The following is a 16,790-nucleotide window of genomic DNA, read 5'->3' on the forward strand; positions in this document are numbered from 1 at the left end:
ATCAGATATTTGATCCATCACACCTTTACACTATTTGGTTATTGTAATCTTAAATGACGGTAACAAAGACAAAGATTGGATATCTTAGTTATTTTAATAACTTTTTTCCTATTTTGACAGTTTTTAGAGGCAAACAAGAAGGAAAACAAAAGGAAACTTAAAACCATGTTTGAACACAAAGACACTGAACATGGTTTAAAAAGAGACTCGTGCATTATTGCTACATAAAAAAAACAAATAATAAGAAACAAAAACAAACATCTCAAAATTAAAAGAACATCTAGAGGTCAGCTAACACTGAACATCAGCATGCTTTAAACCAAAATGAGTCGCTCCATAAAGAGAAAATGGTGCGCTGTATAAATACACGACACACTGGATGAAAAAAAAAATACAAATTGCACAAATTAAGTTACATTTCTTTAAATCAAACTCCTGTATGTAAAGAAAATGCTATTGATAACCTCTTCATCGGTGTGTTAAGATCTGAGCCCAGTGAAGATGAAGCAACAAGCTCTCAGCTGTCATTTCACAAACTGCCCCTCTATCAGATATATTGTCTCAAAGTTGGAAAAAGTCCCACACCAGTCAGAAATCAAACGTAGACACGAGTAATTATCAGGCAGCCATTTGGGTGACAGGAACCAAATCTCAGCGTGCCAATTTATGGATGTTACTGATGAGCCTCCTGCTGTATTCTCTGTGGTTGACAGGAAGCACCTCCATCACCGTCACTTTCACTCGACACTCGTCCTGAGGACCAAAGAAAAGGCTCAAATTAAGACTGGAAACATGGCTTACACAGGCATCATTAATCGTGAGTATTTAAAGACGGATCGGAGCATAATTCCAAACCGTGGATAAGTTTGGAAGTTGCCAAACTCTAACGACTGTTCCTAGCTGATAATAAATAAATATATATATATATATATATATATATATATATATATATATATATAAAAAATATGAACAGTTTTAATATCTTAAACTGAACGGGTTAAAGGGGAATGTCGTTCAAAACACTTTTTTTTCCCATACAAGTAAAGAAATTCTACTGCTAGCCTCGAAGCACATCATAAACATCCAGCAGAGCATATTTCCGTGCTCTTTGCAAACATGAGCCATTACACAGTTAGCTCATGCAGAGCTGCATGATTATTAGGTATATAACATGATAGTTTTGATATGCATTGCTTAGTTCCTCTCTTATGTCTGCAAAATGTTACAAAAACTGTGCTAATGAGAGGGAAATGTGAGAAACTCACAATAAGTAAGCGATGAAGCGAAGACAGATTGTACCAGCCTTTGTTCATCATCAAAGCTCGTACTTTGGCAAAAAAAAACTGCATACAAGTCAGTTAACAATAATTAGCTAATGTGGCAAACTGCCTCAACAAGCTGCATGTTTTAATTAAAAGCTCTGGGAGGACACTAGATCCTGCACTTTAACTGTTTTGACCTCAGAAAACGAAGCAAGTCTTTAATTAGCAATCCGAGCTTATTTTAGAAAAACAACTATTAAACAAATCCAGGTGTGCGTGTGTTTGCATTTTCAGGCCAACAAACTTTCTGCAGGTACAGCTGCGATGTCAACAAAAGTTAGGGAGACTTTTTCAGATGATTTTCGTCTTTTTGTAATGCCTCGTAGCACCGGCATGACTCATTTAACTCACCGTCTGTTGAAAAGCAATCCAGCACAAACTGCACTTTCCTAAAACAGTAAAGGTTGACGGCTCCATCAGCTTTAGCTTATTCAAAAATACAGGTAAAAAAATGGCCTTTTTAAAAAAAAAAACATAAAATTCATTTTTGCAGAAACCCATGAATTATTATTATTATTAGATACATTTTTTGTGCATATGCAAATAAAAAAGGCACTTTCAAATAAATGTCAGGAGTTATTTGGTAGAAAAGTATTGTTCTTTGATAGTCAGCTGCTGATGTCATTTTTCACAGTTTGGTGACTCTGTATCTTTTTATTGTAATGTGCTATAAAGTTATCCTCCTCTTTTTAATCGCTCTTTAAATTTATTTCTATGCTTTGGGACCTATGCAATCATGAGGAAGACTGCTGACCCAACATGTTCAAAAGACATCGACACCCTCCAAAAGGAGGATAAGCCACAAAAGATCAATGCCAAAGAAGCTGGGCGTTCAAAAAGTGCTGTATCCAAGCCTATTAACAGAACATTTAGTAGAAGGAAGAAGTGTCATGGGAAAAGGTGCGGCAGCAATAGAACTACACTCTTCAGAGGTTTGCCAAGAGAATCCATTCAAGAATTTGAGGAAGCGTTTTATCTGGGCTAAGGAGAAGAAAAACTGGACTGTTGCTCAGTGGTCTAAAGTCTTCTTTCTCAAATGGAAGTAAAGTTTGTATTTCATTTGGAAATCAGTCTCAGAGCTTGGAGAAACAGTAGACAGGCCCAAAATCCTCGTTGCTTAATGCCCAGTGTTAAGTTTCTATAGTCAGAGAAGCTTTGGGGTGCCATGTCATCTGCTGTGGTTGGCTATGTTGCCACAGTGGACTATCTACCAGGACATTTTAGAGCACTTCATGCTTCTTTCTGCTGACATTCTTTATGGAGATGCTGATTTTATTTTCCAGCAGGACTTTGCACCTGCCCACTAAAGGTAAAGGTACCGAAAGTTGGATCAACGATCTGATGTGACGATCATTGTTTCCCACAACAACGACCATGGTGTTACTGTGCTTGATTGGCCAGCAGCTGACCTGAACCCCACAGAGATTCCATGACGACACAGATGGGACACCAGACCCAACAATGCAGATGACTTGAAGGTCGCTATCAAAGCAACCTGGACTCCCATTATACCACAGGCTGATCGCCTCCATGCCACGCTCCATCGATGCAGTAATCCAACCAAGTATAAAGTGCATAGAAATGGACAGTTTTCAGAAACCTGTCGATCCTGCTTAAAATATTATACATTTTTTTGTTGATCTTATTTAATATTTAATTTTCTGGGAGACTGAATTTTAGGTTTTCATTGTGTGTAAACCATAATAATCAAAATTACAAGAAATAAAGGCTTGAAATATTTCACCTTGTGTAAATAATATAAACTTTCTGAAATGTGACAAAAAAAAAACATGGATCTTTTTTCAAACCATCAAATTATAGGAGACGTACCTTAAATTTAAGACAATAAATTTCATGTCAGGAATCACTTTTCACTCTAACACTATAGAGGAGCTAAAGCCTGGTGGTCCACTACTCAAAGTCTGCAACCACTTGCTCTTGTGACTTGTGCCGTATTGTCCTGGAAATGTTTGACTGTGTGTAGATTACATTTGCTCCGCTTGCAAAACCAGTAAAAAAACTGCTCAGCTGTCTTTCTTGGACAAATCCATCGATAAAACTATTGTTTATACATATTCCTAATTGTTAGTGCTTCTGTGTACAGCTGTGTTTCTTCCTCGAATGAAGTAATTGATAACACTATTGCTGCCATAAACTATGTGTACCCTCCATTTTCTTTCAAATTAAAAGTACACCTGGCTCAGCTCTTCTGTATTTAGCTGTGCCTCCATCCTGGACAGAGCTTTTGGCAGCGCTACTGCTGTCATTAACTATGCATACTCCCGGTTTTTCTTTCTCATACAAGTTACTCCTGACACTACTCCCTTTACTGTCCCATCAAAGCCCGGTTTGTTGTGGAAGATGTATACTTCTACATCTACAAAGCCTGTTTCTGGTGGAGGTTCCCCTAGTGTGGCTGCTTTTCACTGATCCCACGAGTGAAATGGCCTCAGAAGATATTTCCAGTCAATTGGTGGGATATAAAAAGGGTAGGGGAAAAAATGCATAACAAAACACCTTTACGCAGAACATTGCAAATAAAAATTCAGATGCAATTCTCTCCTTTCCAAACAAAGGACTTTAGAAGAAAACCCGCTTATCTGCTTTAACTCCACACTGATGAGTATACAGCTAAATGAGTTCCTATAGAGTATCATAAAAAGACCTTTGATTATTTCTCAACTGGAATAAAATGGGGATAATCTGAAAGTGACCTGACTTCGGTCTAAGGTGGCGTCCAACCTGTGAACTGTGAACACCTTCATGATGACTACAATTTGTTGAGGGAACAGAGCGTGAAAGGTGACATTTTCCATCTCTGAAAGGAAAAAAGCAGAATGTCCAGTCTGCGTTTCTGCCATTATAAATTAGTCTAACAGAGAGAAAAACCTGTTCCAACTTGCCTATTTAGGCCCTTTCAAGATAAAGGGTACAAAGACTGTATGCTGAGATGAAATGTGCAAAAAAAATAAAAAATAACTTGCTATTCATCTTCAAGAATTTCCACTAAACCTCAAAATCAGATTTTATCTTCCGTTTTTTCTAAGCTAGTTCAGCTCACTTATATTCTCTAATTATAAGACTTTCTTGTGAAGACATCATGACAAAGATCTCCTTTCTGTTCTGATCACAGTCGTTATCACAGGGGATTAAAAACAAAACAACTCAAAGCAAATTCATTAGCAGTTCAGCGTGCAAACTGGGTAGTAGGGACGTGTTTAATATTCGCAGTTTCACACTCCTATCGAACATTTTTAATTGCAAGCTTCTAAAGCAAGAAAAGTTGAACAAAAAGGGGCAATTTTCAGTTAACAAAAGGTGACATCTTCTCTAACAAAAACGGTTGTTTAAATGATGTGACTGATATGTGCTGTGACTAATATTTCTGGACAAAAAGCAAAAACATTCTTCGCAGCCAAACATTTTCTCTAACTGTATTTCACAGGTTGGTGTGAAGTTGGCCTTCTCATGAAAAAAAAAAAAAAAAAAAAAACGCCTGGATGCTGGCTGGCACGAGGACAAAACATGAGGAAAAACGCACACATAAGCTCACACAAAGCCAAGACACAACAAACCAATTTATTAAAACACGTGTCACAACCTCACGGAAAATGAATAAGCTGCTGCACCGTGCTAAACAACGTAATTACACAGCCCAAGATTCCTTCAGAAAAACCTGCATAACAGAGCAGAGAATGCTCACTGCAGATAATACCTCGCCACAGTAATGTCTGCAGAAATGAACGGCTCCCACTGACCTTAATGAATCTTACAGTTTTATTAGTCGGAAATCCGCTACCTCAGGATTTAGGAAAATTGGTCCCACCCTGAACATTACTGGAGCTCCAAGTTGTCCTCAAATGACACTAAAAGGCATATTATTTGTGGTTCTGCACCACATGTCGCCCATTTCTCTTTTTAAAAAAAAGCAAAACCCTCACATCTTTCCAAATTAAGAATGATGTCAATAGCTGGCAGCCTACTGTCTCTGCTGATATGTTTGTCCAGCCTGTCTCAAGTGCTCACTGTCAGCCACATGTTAGAGAATGAAGCAACTGAGATGCTTAGCAATTTTTAAGGGATATATCACATTGATTATGTAAATTACTTTTATTTTCACAAACCTTATTATGTAACTGTGAAACGGCTGAATTTTCTGTTGAAATGTTACGTCTGTGCGTGGCTCTCCATTGCCAGTCTGTTACAAGAAGAAAAATCTGTCCCTTGGGAAATGAATGTATTCAGATACACAGTATGCAAACCTGGATATATGGTTCACATGTTTGAAACCCTGCACAAAAACCAACTTCCAGCACAAACAGGCAGCCTGTTTCAGCAGGTCTCCCTCCGCCCTGAATTTTTCTTTTCTGAATCTATTTTTTAAACATGTTTTCCGTTCCTTATTCCATGTTGCTTCACAAATTATGGAACTGACTGTTTTGTAGACAACTTTCTTTCTATTTTTATAATAATCTTTTATGCAAATTGTGTAAAATCTCGCAAAACCTCTACCTGCTGTGGAGACTGAGATCTTTTGGAGTGCTGGAGGCGCACCTGAGGGCTTTTTAACTATTCTTTGGCAAAGTTTGTTGGAGCAGTAGCTTATCTGTAGCTTAGAGGAAGTGGCTGGATAAACTCATTAGGACGACCCACTCTGTCCTAGGACGCCCCCTAAACCCAGTGGAGGCATTCTGGCTAAAATAAATGTACTGTTGGACAGTGTATCTCACCCCATACAAGTGGCTGTTGCAGAGCTGGAGAGCGCCTTTACTGACAGACTATTGCTGGATCTTAGGTGCACATAGGAGCACTATCGCAGATCCTTCCTCCCAGCAGCTGTTAAGACTTTATAACCATCACTGCTCCACACAAAATGTTTATGTTTCTGCTAGGCTGCAACAACGAATCTATAAAATCGATACAATATAAATAAATTTCGACAATTAATAGTGTTGGCAACGAATTTCATCATCGTTTCGTTGTGTCACGTGATTAATGCGTCACTCGCCATGTCGTGGAGCCGTTTACCTCACCTGCAGCCGGTCGTCAATGCTGACTGGCTGCAGAAGCGAGTTGAACACAGCGAGGAGGTATTTTCAAACGCTGCTTTTTTTGTAGTAAATTCTGCTGATGACGACACAGAGAACAAAGCTCGAACTACGTTCTCTAAAGATAGGGAGCACGTTGCGCTTCACAAAACCAAAAATAACATGCAAGATTTGACGTGGCACAAGAGCTCCACAGTAATGATACAGGAGGGGAAACAACATGGAGTCATTGAGAGGGGTGATGGGAGCTCAACAGCAGGGTAAGTCATTACAATATCTTACGTTTCTTCCGTATCATAGTGAGGAAACCCCGACAGCGCTTGGCTCAGGGACTGTGAGCGGAGTCCTGCGTGGCACCCTGCAGCACAACTATAACTGAGCCATAATGTCAGTCTGATAGTTTGTCTAATGCGGCTGTTAGCTTGTTAATGACAGGAGTATGTTTAAATGCGCAACATTCCCTGATCGGATTGACATGTGTTTCGATTAAAAGGAAAGAAAGTATTCCCAATGCATCGTTTATATGGGCCAACTATATGGGTTATATGGGCAAAATCAAATAATGTGATCATGATGTGTGTTTACTTACACCAAGATTTATTCAAAGTAGAAAGTCTCTGACATTAGCAGAGTTGATGAATTTTCATAAAACAACCGTAAATGTTTTGTACTTTTTCACGCGGAAGAAAACAACAAGAAGCGCAAAGATGTGTTCGTTCTGACTGTTCTGAGTGTATAGAATTGACACGCACCAGGTTCTGAGATGGTTGACAACTCATAATGTTGCTGTTGAGAGAGAGAGAGAGCGAGAGAGAGAGAGAGAGAGAGAGGAAATGATGATCATCCCAAAATGTTCTGTGCTACACAGCGTGGCAGCTCCATCCTCAACATACATGCGCAGTGAATTCATGGGTTAATCGGAACAAGTGTTTAGATGGACGCAGATCGGATTTCGGATCATAAACCGGCCTCTGAATCGAAATAAAATTTCACTCTGATGGTAATAACTTGTTAATTAAGCTTTACGTTTTAAGTATGAATGAAGGTACTCTATGGGAGAGAGGAGCAGGGCTCTAAACTAACTTTTCAAGAGTCTTTATAATTGTTATGTAACCAAAATGAAATTTTGGTGAGACACTCACAGTGATAAGAGGCAGACCCAAATTTAAAAAAAGCTCTCGGAAAGAGGAGACATAAGCATCCCTAAAGGACGTTAATAATGTAAAACTCTCAAAAGAAATAAAAAGTACTAAATATCTAACATCCTTTTTGATTCTTGAAAGAATCTGCTCTTATTTTATTGTGCCCCAATTTGCTTTCAGTCCAAATATTCTATTTTGGAAAAAAGAAGTGGAAATAAAACTGTTTTATTTGTCCGATTCATTGATTAATAGTAAAAATAATCAACCGATTAATTGATTATTAAAATAATTGTTAGTTGTAGCCCTAGTTCCTGCTGTTCTGCACAGTTTTTTGTCATTTCATGTAAATAATCTATTTTTTGTACATAAATACACATGCAGGTTTTTTACATAAAAAAAAACACCATTACTCAGTGGCACATTTCTTTAATCTATGTATGCCATTTTAAATAATTAGTTTTCTTTGGTAAATTCACCATTACTGTAAGGTCTACTTTTTAAAAAGAATAAATGTTTCAACAGTGGAGAAAAAACATTTCTCCATTGTTGGACAATAAAGGATATTTTTTATTCTATCACAAAACTTCACCTTTGGTTACGGTTCAATTCAAAAGGCACTAGGTCCTTATCAAGGCCCCTTTCTGGGCTACATTTCTATCCACTTTGTTTGATTTGGCTCTGGTTCTCTGAAGTGGACATATGGGGAGAGAAAAAAACAATACCCAACAAAACTACCTTCCCTCCCTAATTATTACTTCTTCAAGATGAAATGGTGAGTAACCACAACAGAACATAGATGTGATGCACAGCAAGTTACAACACACCGTAAAAACCACATCTTGCAGTAGTAGTACACTATCAGAGTAACAATTTTAACCCAGCCTACAATGTCCATTAAAGGTTTCCATGATGAAGGAGACCTTTACGGAAAAAAAAGGTTAATGCTGACTCACTCTGATATGCATATTGGTGACCTGAGGAGAGAGCCGAGAAAGGTGGCTAAGTGACCACAGAAGTTATGAGCAGTGGTAACATGCAGCTACTGGTCCAACTAAATACTTTGTGACAAAATCAATTGACAATTTGAGTTTTTTTTGTCCCTGTTACCTATCAAATCTAGGAGTTAAAAAGCAGTTTTAGTATTGGTGTTTGTTTTATGCATCTGTTCTGAGCCCTTTGAATTCACTCTATGCAAAATAAATAAGTTGCTATAGTTTGATGAAGGTGTATGTATGTGTTTGTTTATTGGGGGCGGCGGACTGTTGGTGCATCTGACATAAAACGTTATTTTTTGTAGGTAATTAGACAGAAACTAATTTACCATCTATTTTTAAACATCCGCATCTCGTGTCGTCCTCAAATATATAAATAACTAAGTAGGCTTTGAAGACATTGATGCTTTGCTGTTATTAATTTACTACAACAATGTTATTTTTTATTTATTACAAAACACGTTACACTGTGCAATCAATCAAATGAAATTATTGTAAATAATTGTATTTCAAAAACAAGTCATGACAAAAACTAAATATTAATACAATTATTTGGTTCATTTTCTCATTTACAAGCATACCCTTAATGTAGTCTTTAACTACAATCAATGCTCGTGTTGTGTCAAGTAATTGTTTTCAATTTTCACCAAAAACATTAATTATGTTGCTTTTTTTGTTAATATCAAGCAGCTTTAATTCAGTGTAGTCAATGTGGGAAGACAGCCATAAAGTACGGGTATGTGAACCGCACCTGCACTGCATGGTTTTACCAACGAAGCACTCGACAGATTCCAGGACATCCTACCCATCATAAGCATACAGATTGAAAAAGAGCTGAGTCGCCTTGGGTCAGCAGACATTCGTTACCACGTGGGAAAATATGTGGTGTCTTGACCACTTTTCTTTCATGAATTCCTGAAGATTAACTTTTGTGCAGCACCACTGTTAAGCCTATAATAAAAGCCAAAAGTTTCTGCATGTTGGTATGACTGACATTTATGTATTGTGTGTTTTAAAGAAAATAATTTCCATTAGCATCTGTTGGTAATGCACTGACATTTGCTGTAAAATCTAAGTCTTATTCTGCCAAAAAAGGCTCCATAATTGTAATGTTTGGTCTTTAGAGGCTTTACTAGGAACATTTTCTTTCACTGGGAGTGATACCTTTAGAAATGTATTTCTTATTTTATAAATTGAAGGACTGGAATAAAACTGCATAAGACTGCTTGCGGGGTTTCATAAGGTCAAGACACAGATCCTTCAGAGATAAATCAGAATCTTAATCGCTCCTCCCAGTATGTGCCCTTAGAGCCAATTTGGCCTTTGAATAATTAGGCTAATTAGGCTTAGATAGACAATAGCTAAATGCAAATTAGTGCCTAATTAAGAGAAATGAATCCACAGCTGTATTTGTTTTCAGCGATCCAAAGTGCACTGGCTACAAAGCAACTCCCCCGTCGCTCTGTTACTAATTGAAATGATTCTGAGTTTATGTTGTGTGACTGACAGTGTTTTGTGATTACATCATGTTTGTGCATCTTGTTTGGTGGTTTTACAACCTTGGAAGTGTAGCTCAGTAAAAGACAAAAGATAGATAAAATGTAACTCTTTTGTAGATCTATGCTGGCCATCAACACTAAAGATACATTGATGTAGTTTAACTTCAAATTTGGGCATTTCAAAGAAGATATTTTTTCAAAGAGTGACATTAAGAGAAAATTAAATATTTAATGTAATTTCTTGTTACATTGAAAACTGTACCAATGTAACTGATAATCTAACGATGTTTCACTTTTTTTCTCTCTCAGCACTGAAGAGCTGTTAATACTAGAGTTAACTAGCCATTTAACTTCGGCACATTTGCAGAAATAAATCTATGTTGTAGCGGCCTTTCGTGGTTAAACCGGTCAAGCAGAAAATTGGCCAATCCTGTTCACCTGTAAAACAGCTAGTCTATCCATTAGTCCCAGAAATTGCCCGACACAATACAATAAAAGTTCTTTTTTTTTCTTTTTCTTTTTTACAAAAGAAACATGCCTGTTCGGATTCTCATTTGTGTGAGTCACAGAAACTAAAACAGGTTTAAAACCGAAGGCAACCGGCCGTTCGCCAAGTTTTGTGGAAAGGTTTTGGCATCCATCCAGGAGTCTTTGTCAATTCTGGGGGCTTGCAGTTGAGCAACCAACGGTTTTGGCAACAAAAGTCTGGATGCCTTCTATTTAAGCCTCTTGTTGTTTACTTAAAGAGTTTTAAAAAAAAAACTCGACCTATTTACAGTACTGACACTGGGTATGATCTAGTGAGCCAACTAAACATAAAAATGAAATTTCATCTGAAGAAAAAACCCACATAAAAGGTGTTTTCATCAAAAGAATGAAACAGATTGGAAAAAAATTTCAGATCTATATACTATAGGTGTTTTTTAACAATTTTATTTCCAACAGCATCTTGTTACATTTGTTACAAAACCTGCTTATATTTAAAAAAGCCTGACAAGCTGTGCAGACAAGGCATTGTCCAGAGCTGGAGTCAGTGCAGGCAGAAATGCAGGCAGGTCATGCACTACACCGCTCCTATTTGTTGTGTTTAGCCACTGCTGAATGATGAATAACATCAGAAGTTTCTAACCTGGGCTAGGGATAAAAAGGACTGGACTGTTGCTCAGGTGTCAAAAGAACAACTTCAGACAACTGAGGAGACGCCTGTCTCAACCCATGGAGTCTGGGGATAGAGTTAAGAGGGGCCGATTCCAAGGTTCTTGGGGTCCAGTTTGACGTTTCCACAGACAGTAATGCACAGACATCTGCTATTGTTTCTCCTCTGTGTTTTATCAAGTCCAGTTAATCACTCTGTGTTGAATAAAGCCTTATAATATGGAGGAATGGTGGCCTAGTGGTTAGGGACTTGGGCGTTTGCATGTTGGAAAGTATGCAAAGGTCGCTGGGTCGAAACTCAACCTGCCACTCTGGGCCCCTGAGGAAGACCCTTTACCACAGATTGCTCCCTCTGTGGCACTCAATGTGGCAGCACATTGCTCCCTCAGGGATGGGATATAAGGAGGAGACAACTTTCCCCTCTCTGGGACTATTAAGGAAAATATTCTTTCAATATGGTTTTCAACTACTGAATTAATATTGCTAAAATAAATTAAGTTTTAAAATGATTTTCAGACATGAGTTGAGGTATTTGTTCAGAACAGGGAACTACAGCTTTTAGTTAGGATGTATTGTTAGATTTTGCAGTTTTACAAGATGGAAAATAATGAATTCCTTTGCATCATATGCTGCTGTTGGTTTGTTGCTACTTACATTGTACGTCTCCAACTTGACCCGGTTTTTAAAGATGTGGGTTGTGAAGTTGACTTTCTGGAAAACTTTTTCAAACTCAGCCTCGTCCTTGGGAATACACAAGCAAAAACAGACACATTAAGAGGAAAACAGACTGTGGTGATGACTCTAAAAGGAAGCAGTCCGTTACAGTCAGGCCTCCTGGGCGAAACTGTTAAGAAGAACGGTGTGTGGCAGCTTCTCCCTTGGTGTGACTGCATGTGTGTGTGTGTGTGTGTGTGACAGAGGCTCACTGTTTCTCTGAGCTGTCCCAGCTCTTCTGCCCTGCGACCCAGCAGGACCTCGGCTGTCTCCTGGAAGCATGTCACCCACTGGTTATCCCCGAAGTCGGCCAAGTTAGCCTGGGAGTCAAGACAGCGAGGGAGATGATGGAGAGGCAAAATGTTACTTCCGTTTGTCTGACTGTGTGCTCGTGTCATCACTGAGAACAATCACTGCGTGTTTGACAAGCATTAATGATGTTAGTCCCGTATGTGCGCCGTACTCACTGAAAGTAGGAGTCTATATTTGAAGTTGGGGTACTCTCTGTTACACTTCCCGCAGCGGTAATAACCGTTCTCTTGGTCGATGACCTTCTTGTTGCAGTCCGCAGATGGACAGGCTTGGTACAAACAGTTCTCTTTACGCATGTATACTACTGTCGCCACGCAGCTAAAATACTCCGCCTGAAAAGATACAAAGATGACACAGAGAAAGGACATACAATTATTGTTGAAAAACAGCCCGAGGAATAAAAACAGACAGTAATTAAGTTGCTGTCATTTTATGCCTCACGGAGGAGTAATCCAACTTGAAAAATAGTTAATCAAAATGGAAAAATAAAAGCTTTTATTTACAATCAATGAACGCACTATAGAGAACTTCTGCCAAGCTGTGCTGACAACAAACCTAGTTCAGTGTAGATACAGTTACTGTATAGCTTTGACTCAAAAGTTGAATCTTTACTCTGTCGGATAAAGAAAGAACTGAAATGTAAGAAGTTATTCAAACAAAACGGTCTAAGGTCAAAAAAAGGAGGAGCCAATATTTCTACAGATCCCACACATCCTGGACATAAACTGTTCGGATTTTTACCCGCAGGTCGGTACTACAGAGCGCTATTTGGAAAAACCAGCCACTACAGACAGTTTCTTCCCCCAGGTGGTCTCTCCCATCAACACAATGAACTTCTTACAGCCAGAGTAGTCAGCTACTCTCTTGTGAATTGCTTCTTTTTATATACAAATTAGCAGTACATAGAAGTACATCATTTTCCTTTTATTCTTAATCTATGTATGTATTCTTAATGACTGCACGCTGTGAGCGCTTGATACAAAAGTCAGATTCCTTGTTTGTGCACTACCTTGGCCAATAAAGCTGATTCTAAGGATCTACATTGTCAAGGAGACTTACTGCTTGAGTAATGCTAACCAAATAATAGAAAACATCAGACGCTTAAGACTGTTCAAAATGTTACCCCCGTATTCATAGTCTTCTTGTTTTATAGTGACTGCTCTCTCAAACACACGGTGTGACTCGGTCTGCTCTTTGTTAAAATATTTATTGACTGCTCAGCATTGTTAGGGCCATGTTTAGAGTTCTTTTTTAAATTGGAAACAGCCCATATATATATTGGCAGGTCACAGTGGGTCAAAGAAAAGGTCCGACCGGTGCATCTCCAAGTTTACAGTTTTTTTTTTTTTTTCTGAACCCCAATGCTATGACTCTGATAGACTGTAGAAAAAGTTTATTTCCAGGATCTGTCAAAGAAAAAACTAGTTACAACAGTTGTGTTTCTTTTTGGCAAGACATTAGCTATGCCTAAAAGGTTGTTCTTCTCTGTCTATGTTACACAATCAGAACCTAGCCTGGGTGTTGTTATAGTAATTTATTTTTGTTTGCCTGTCCTGAGAGAAGAATTAAAACATTTGCTTAAAAATAACAAGAACAGCGGGATTAAACTATATTTTAGGTGTAAATTCAGGGTAACCAACATGTCTAGTTCGACCCATACACATATTTTGTAAAATTGGATCTGCTGCAGTTGCATTTGTCACAAACACAAAATTCTGACTGGAAAATCGCTGATACAGCTAAAACATGTTTGATTAAGTTTTAAGTGAATGTTTGATCTTCATTAATGGAATATGACCAAGGCTCACAGTCAGATTATTGAATATAAGATTTAGAAAGAATAGTTTTAAGTGTAAAAGAGTAAATTCAAAACCCAAACCCTCTAAAATGTGAATGAAATCAATGAACTTGTTTAATTTACCAGAGAATAAACATTGTCCCTTACAAATAATCATTTAATATGACAACACCATTGTGTAATTCACAAAATGCAAAACAAGGGGAAGGAAACCCAATTGTTGAGAATATCAGAGCCATGGAGCTTTTAGTTTCCCCGTTCATGTCTTGCTGGGTGCTGGCAGATGTTAAAACATGAAACTATCTGTAGCAGTCCATGTGACTGGCTTATAATTAAGTTGTTTCATTAAAATTTCAGAGAATACCCCTCTGATTTCTACTTAAGAGGCTTAGAGTTAAATAAAACTAGGATATTAAGTTGGTATGTTTTTGATTGCAGCTTCAGTGAGGCAGAAAACATGGGCGGCATAAATTAAAGCTCACATCATATTTAACACATGGAGAAGTTTCCTGTCACAGGCTTTTTCAGCAAGGTATGCAAGAAGTACACGATTAATTGGTGTTTACTTTGAAGAATAACAGAGTAAACACTAAAATGTAGTCAACCAAATTATTCGTCTCAACATACTAAATTACAGTGATTGTCACGGATAGCCAAGGCTCTCTGTAGGTCTGATGTTTTGTAACACCAATACTAGAGGTCTGCTATTTTGAAATGTGGCAGACCCATTTACATAGATTCTAATTAATGTGACTGCTCTTGTTTTTTGTCGCTCATTCGACCATAAATAAAGAGCCAAGTTTAAATGATTAGTTTGCAAAAAAAAAAAGAAAATTATAAATATGGCCTTAGTACAGTTAGAGAGACAGTTTCTCTTACATTTACACACTAACAATTAACATTTGCAAGTGATATTATTAAAGTAGCACACTTTAAAGCATATATTGAATGCTTTTATGTCTACTGTTTTCCAGGAACAACATTACTCGCCGACATAAATCCGTTTAACCTACTCCTAGGTCGTCTCATCCAAGTTTACAAAGTCATAAGGTGTTCAATGAATAGAGCGGAAGAAGATGTCTCACCAAAGTTTTTGTTATGTAGGAGGCAACATCTTGTGAGATGAAATGGATGCCAGGTGGTGAAGGCCTCAGGAACGCAGTGAGTAATCACTAGTCCACAGCACAGTTAAAAATCACAGATTTGGTGATTCAGTCAGCTTCAGTGGTTTGGACCTCTTTACTAATGAGGCATGCTAAAAAAAATAATGTAAAGTGTAACTATCTTACCCTGCATGTACTGTAAATGTTCATGACCATCCATTCATTTGACATGATTGGGTGTCAGGAACAGTATTTGGTAAAACAGCCACAAAACCGACTGTTATGTCAAATCCGTCCAAATAAGTAGGTAAATTCACAAAGATTAAAACAATAGAAGTAGTTTCAGGAACGTAATAAAAGGAACTGAGTTAGTTGGAAGCGTTCCCACATATTTTCCATTTAAAATAACCAGATTATTTTAACAGAAAATCTTTTTGTACAGTGTTTGAGGTTTAGTATCAAGGTGCTTCAATCGTTGAGAGCTCCTGAAATGTGCAGCAAACCCATTTGTATCACCTGAGCTGCGGCTGTAAGGAACGTGCACAAGTTTTCGTTAGTAAGTCAAAACCTAGATGCCTATCATGGAAACATATTTTCGTTACATTTTCTAACATTGTAAACACAAACACATGGATCTGATCTAATCTGCTTACTTTCCAACGCCCTTGAAAATAGCCTTGACAGACCATGAGTGCAGCTGCAACAACCTCCAAATCCTCTTTGAGTTAATAAACATCCAAATCTTAAACTTAAACTGTTATACTCTGACAAAGTCTCATCTGAATTTATATTGCTATGTGTCAAAGACTTTCAAAGATCATGCTTTTGTAAATTTAGAAAGCTTTTAAAATAATCCATAAATAGTCGGGTTGTTTGCCTCATTGTACTAATCAAGCAAGATCTTGTGCTTGCTAACGTCTGGTAAATTTAGCGCAATAAGACATAAGATCTTAAGCTCATTTAGTGATCTAATGCAAGGATAATAAGTCGATAAGCTTATTTATTGCTTTCATTTCTAGATTAGCTACAAGACTTTGCTTTCTATTGTCTCGTCACTGAATTGCCATCTTGTCATCTTTACATAATGAGAACTCCAGCTTCCCAGCTTATAATGTTATCATAAGTACTTAAATATCTAATTATCTGGAGATATCAAGGCCTACATTCCTGCGATAAAAGGTTAATATTTATTCAAATCCAAGAAACATGAGAGCAACGCTGCTTAAGGTTAAAAATATCCATCACAGCCTATATGGTACATGGACTGAAAGCACAGATTCATGAACTGACATGCAAGCTGGTAGGAGTCCTTACTTTGAGTTCCTTGCCCAAGAGCACATCAACAATTAGTATTGAAAGCTGGAATTAAACTCACAACCTTCCAATTGCTAGATGACTAGTTTTTTTCTATTGAGCCAGAGTTTCCAAAACCCAATGCGTCACTATGGCAGGTTATCTCCAAGTGAGTTTTCAGCAACACCGAATGATGAAACTGTAAATTATTGAAAAATAAAAACTACTCCATTTTTGCAAAGCTCCTTCAGTGACTGACTGCTGCATCCTAAACACACAAAGGAGCATTATCACAGCTCTGCCTGCCAGCAGCTTTTGGAGTTTATGACCAGCACTGCTCCCAAAAAATTCAATACATGTTTATCATCTCTGCTGTTTTTTTTTTTCATTCTTGTAAATAGTCTGTTGCTAT

General features: G+C 37.8%; 1 protein-coding gene across 1 annotated transcript in view; it reads right to left on the reverse strand.

Moving 5' to 3' along the window:
* Positions 1–515: 515 nt before the first annotated feature.
* Positions 516–16,790, reverse strand: part of LOC105915970 (replication protein A 70 kDa DNA-binding subunit) — a gene marked incomplete in the record, with an annotated part of 82,309 nt that continues 66,034 nt past the window's right edge. Inside the window, 4 exon segments of the mRNA XM_036142990.1 lie at positions 516–753; positions 11,813–11,899; positions 12,085–12,192; positions 12,340–12,516. Coding sequence (XP_035998883.1) covers positions 652–753; positions 11,813–11,899; positions 12,085–12,192; positions 12,340–12,516 — 474 coding nt within the window.

The sequence above is a fragment of the Fundulus heteroclitus genome, chromosome 11 (genome assembly GCF_011125445.2).
Source record: "Fundulus heteroclitus isolate FHET01 chromosome 11, MU-UCD_Fhet_4.1, whole genome shotgun sequence".
Taxonomy (NCBI): domain Eukaryota; kingdom Metazoa; phylum Chordata; class Actinopteri; order Cyprinodontiformes; family Fundulidae; genus Fundulus; species Fundulus heteroclitus.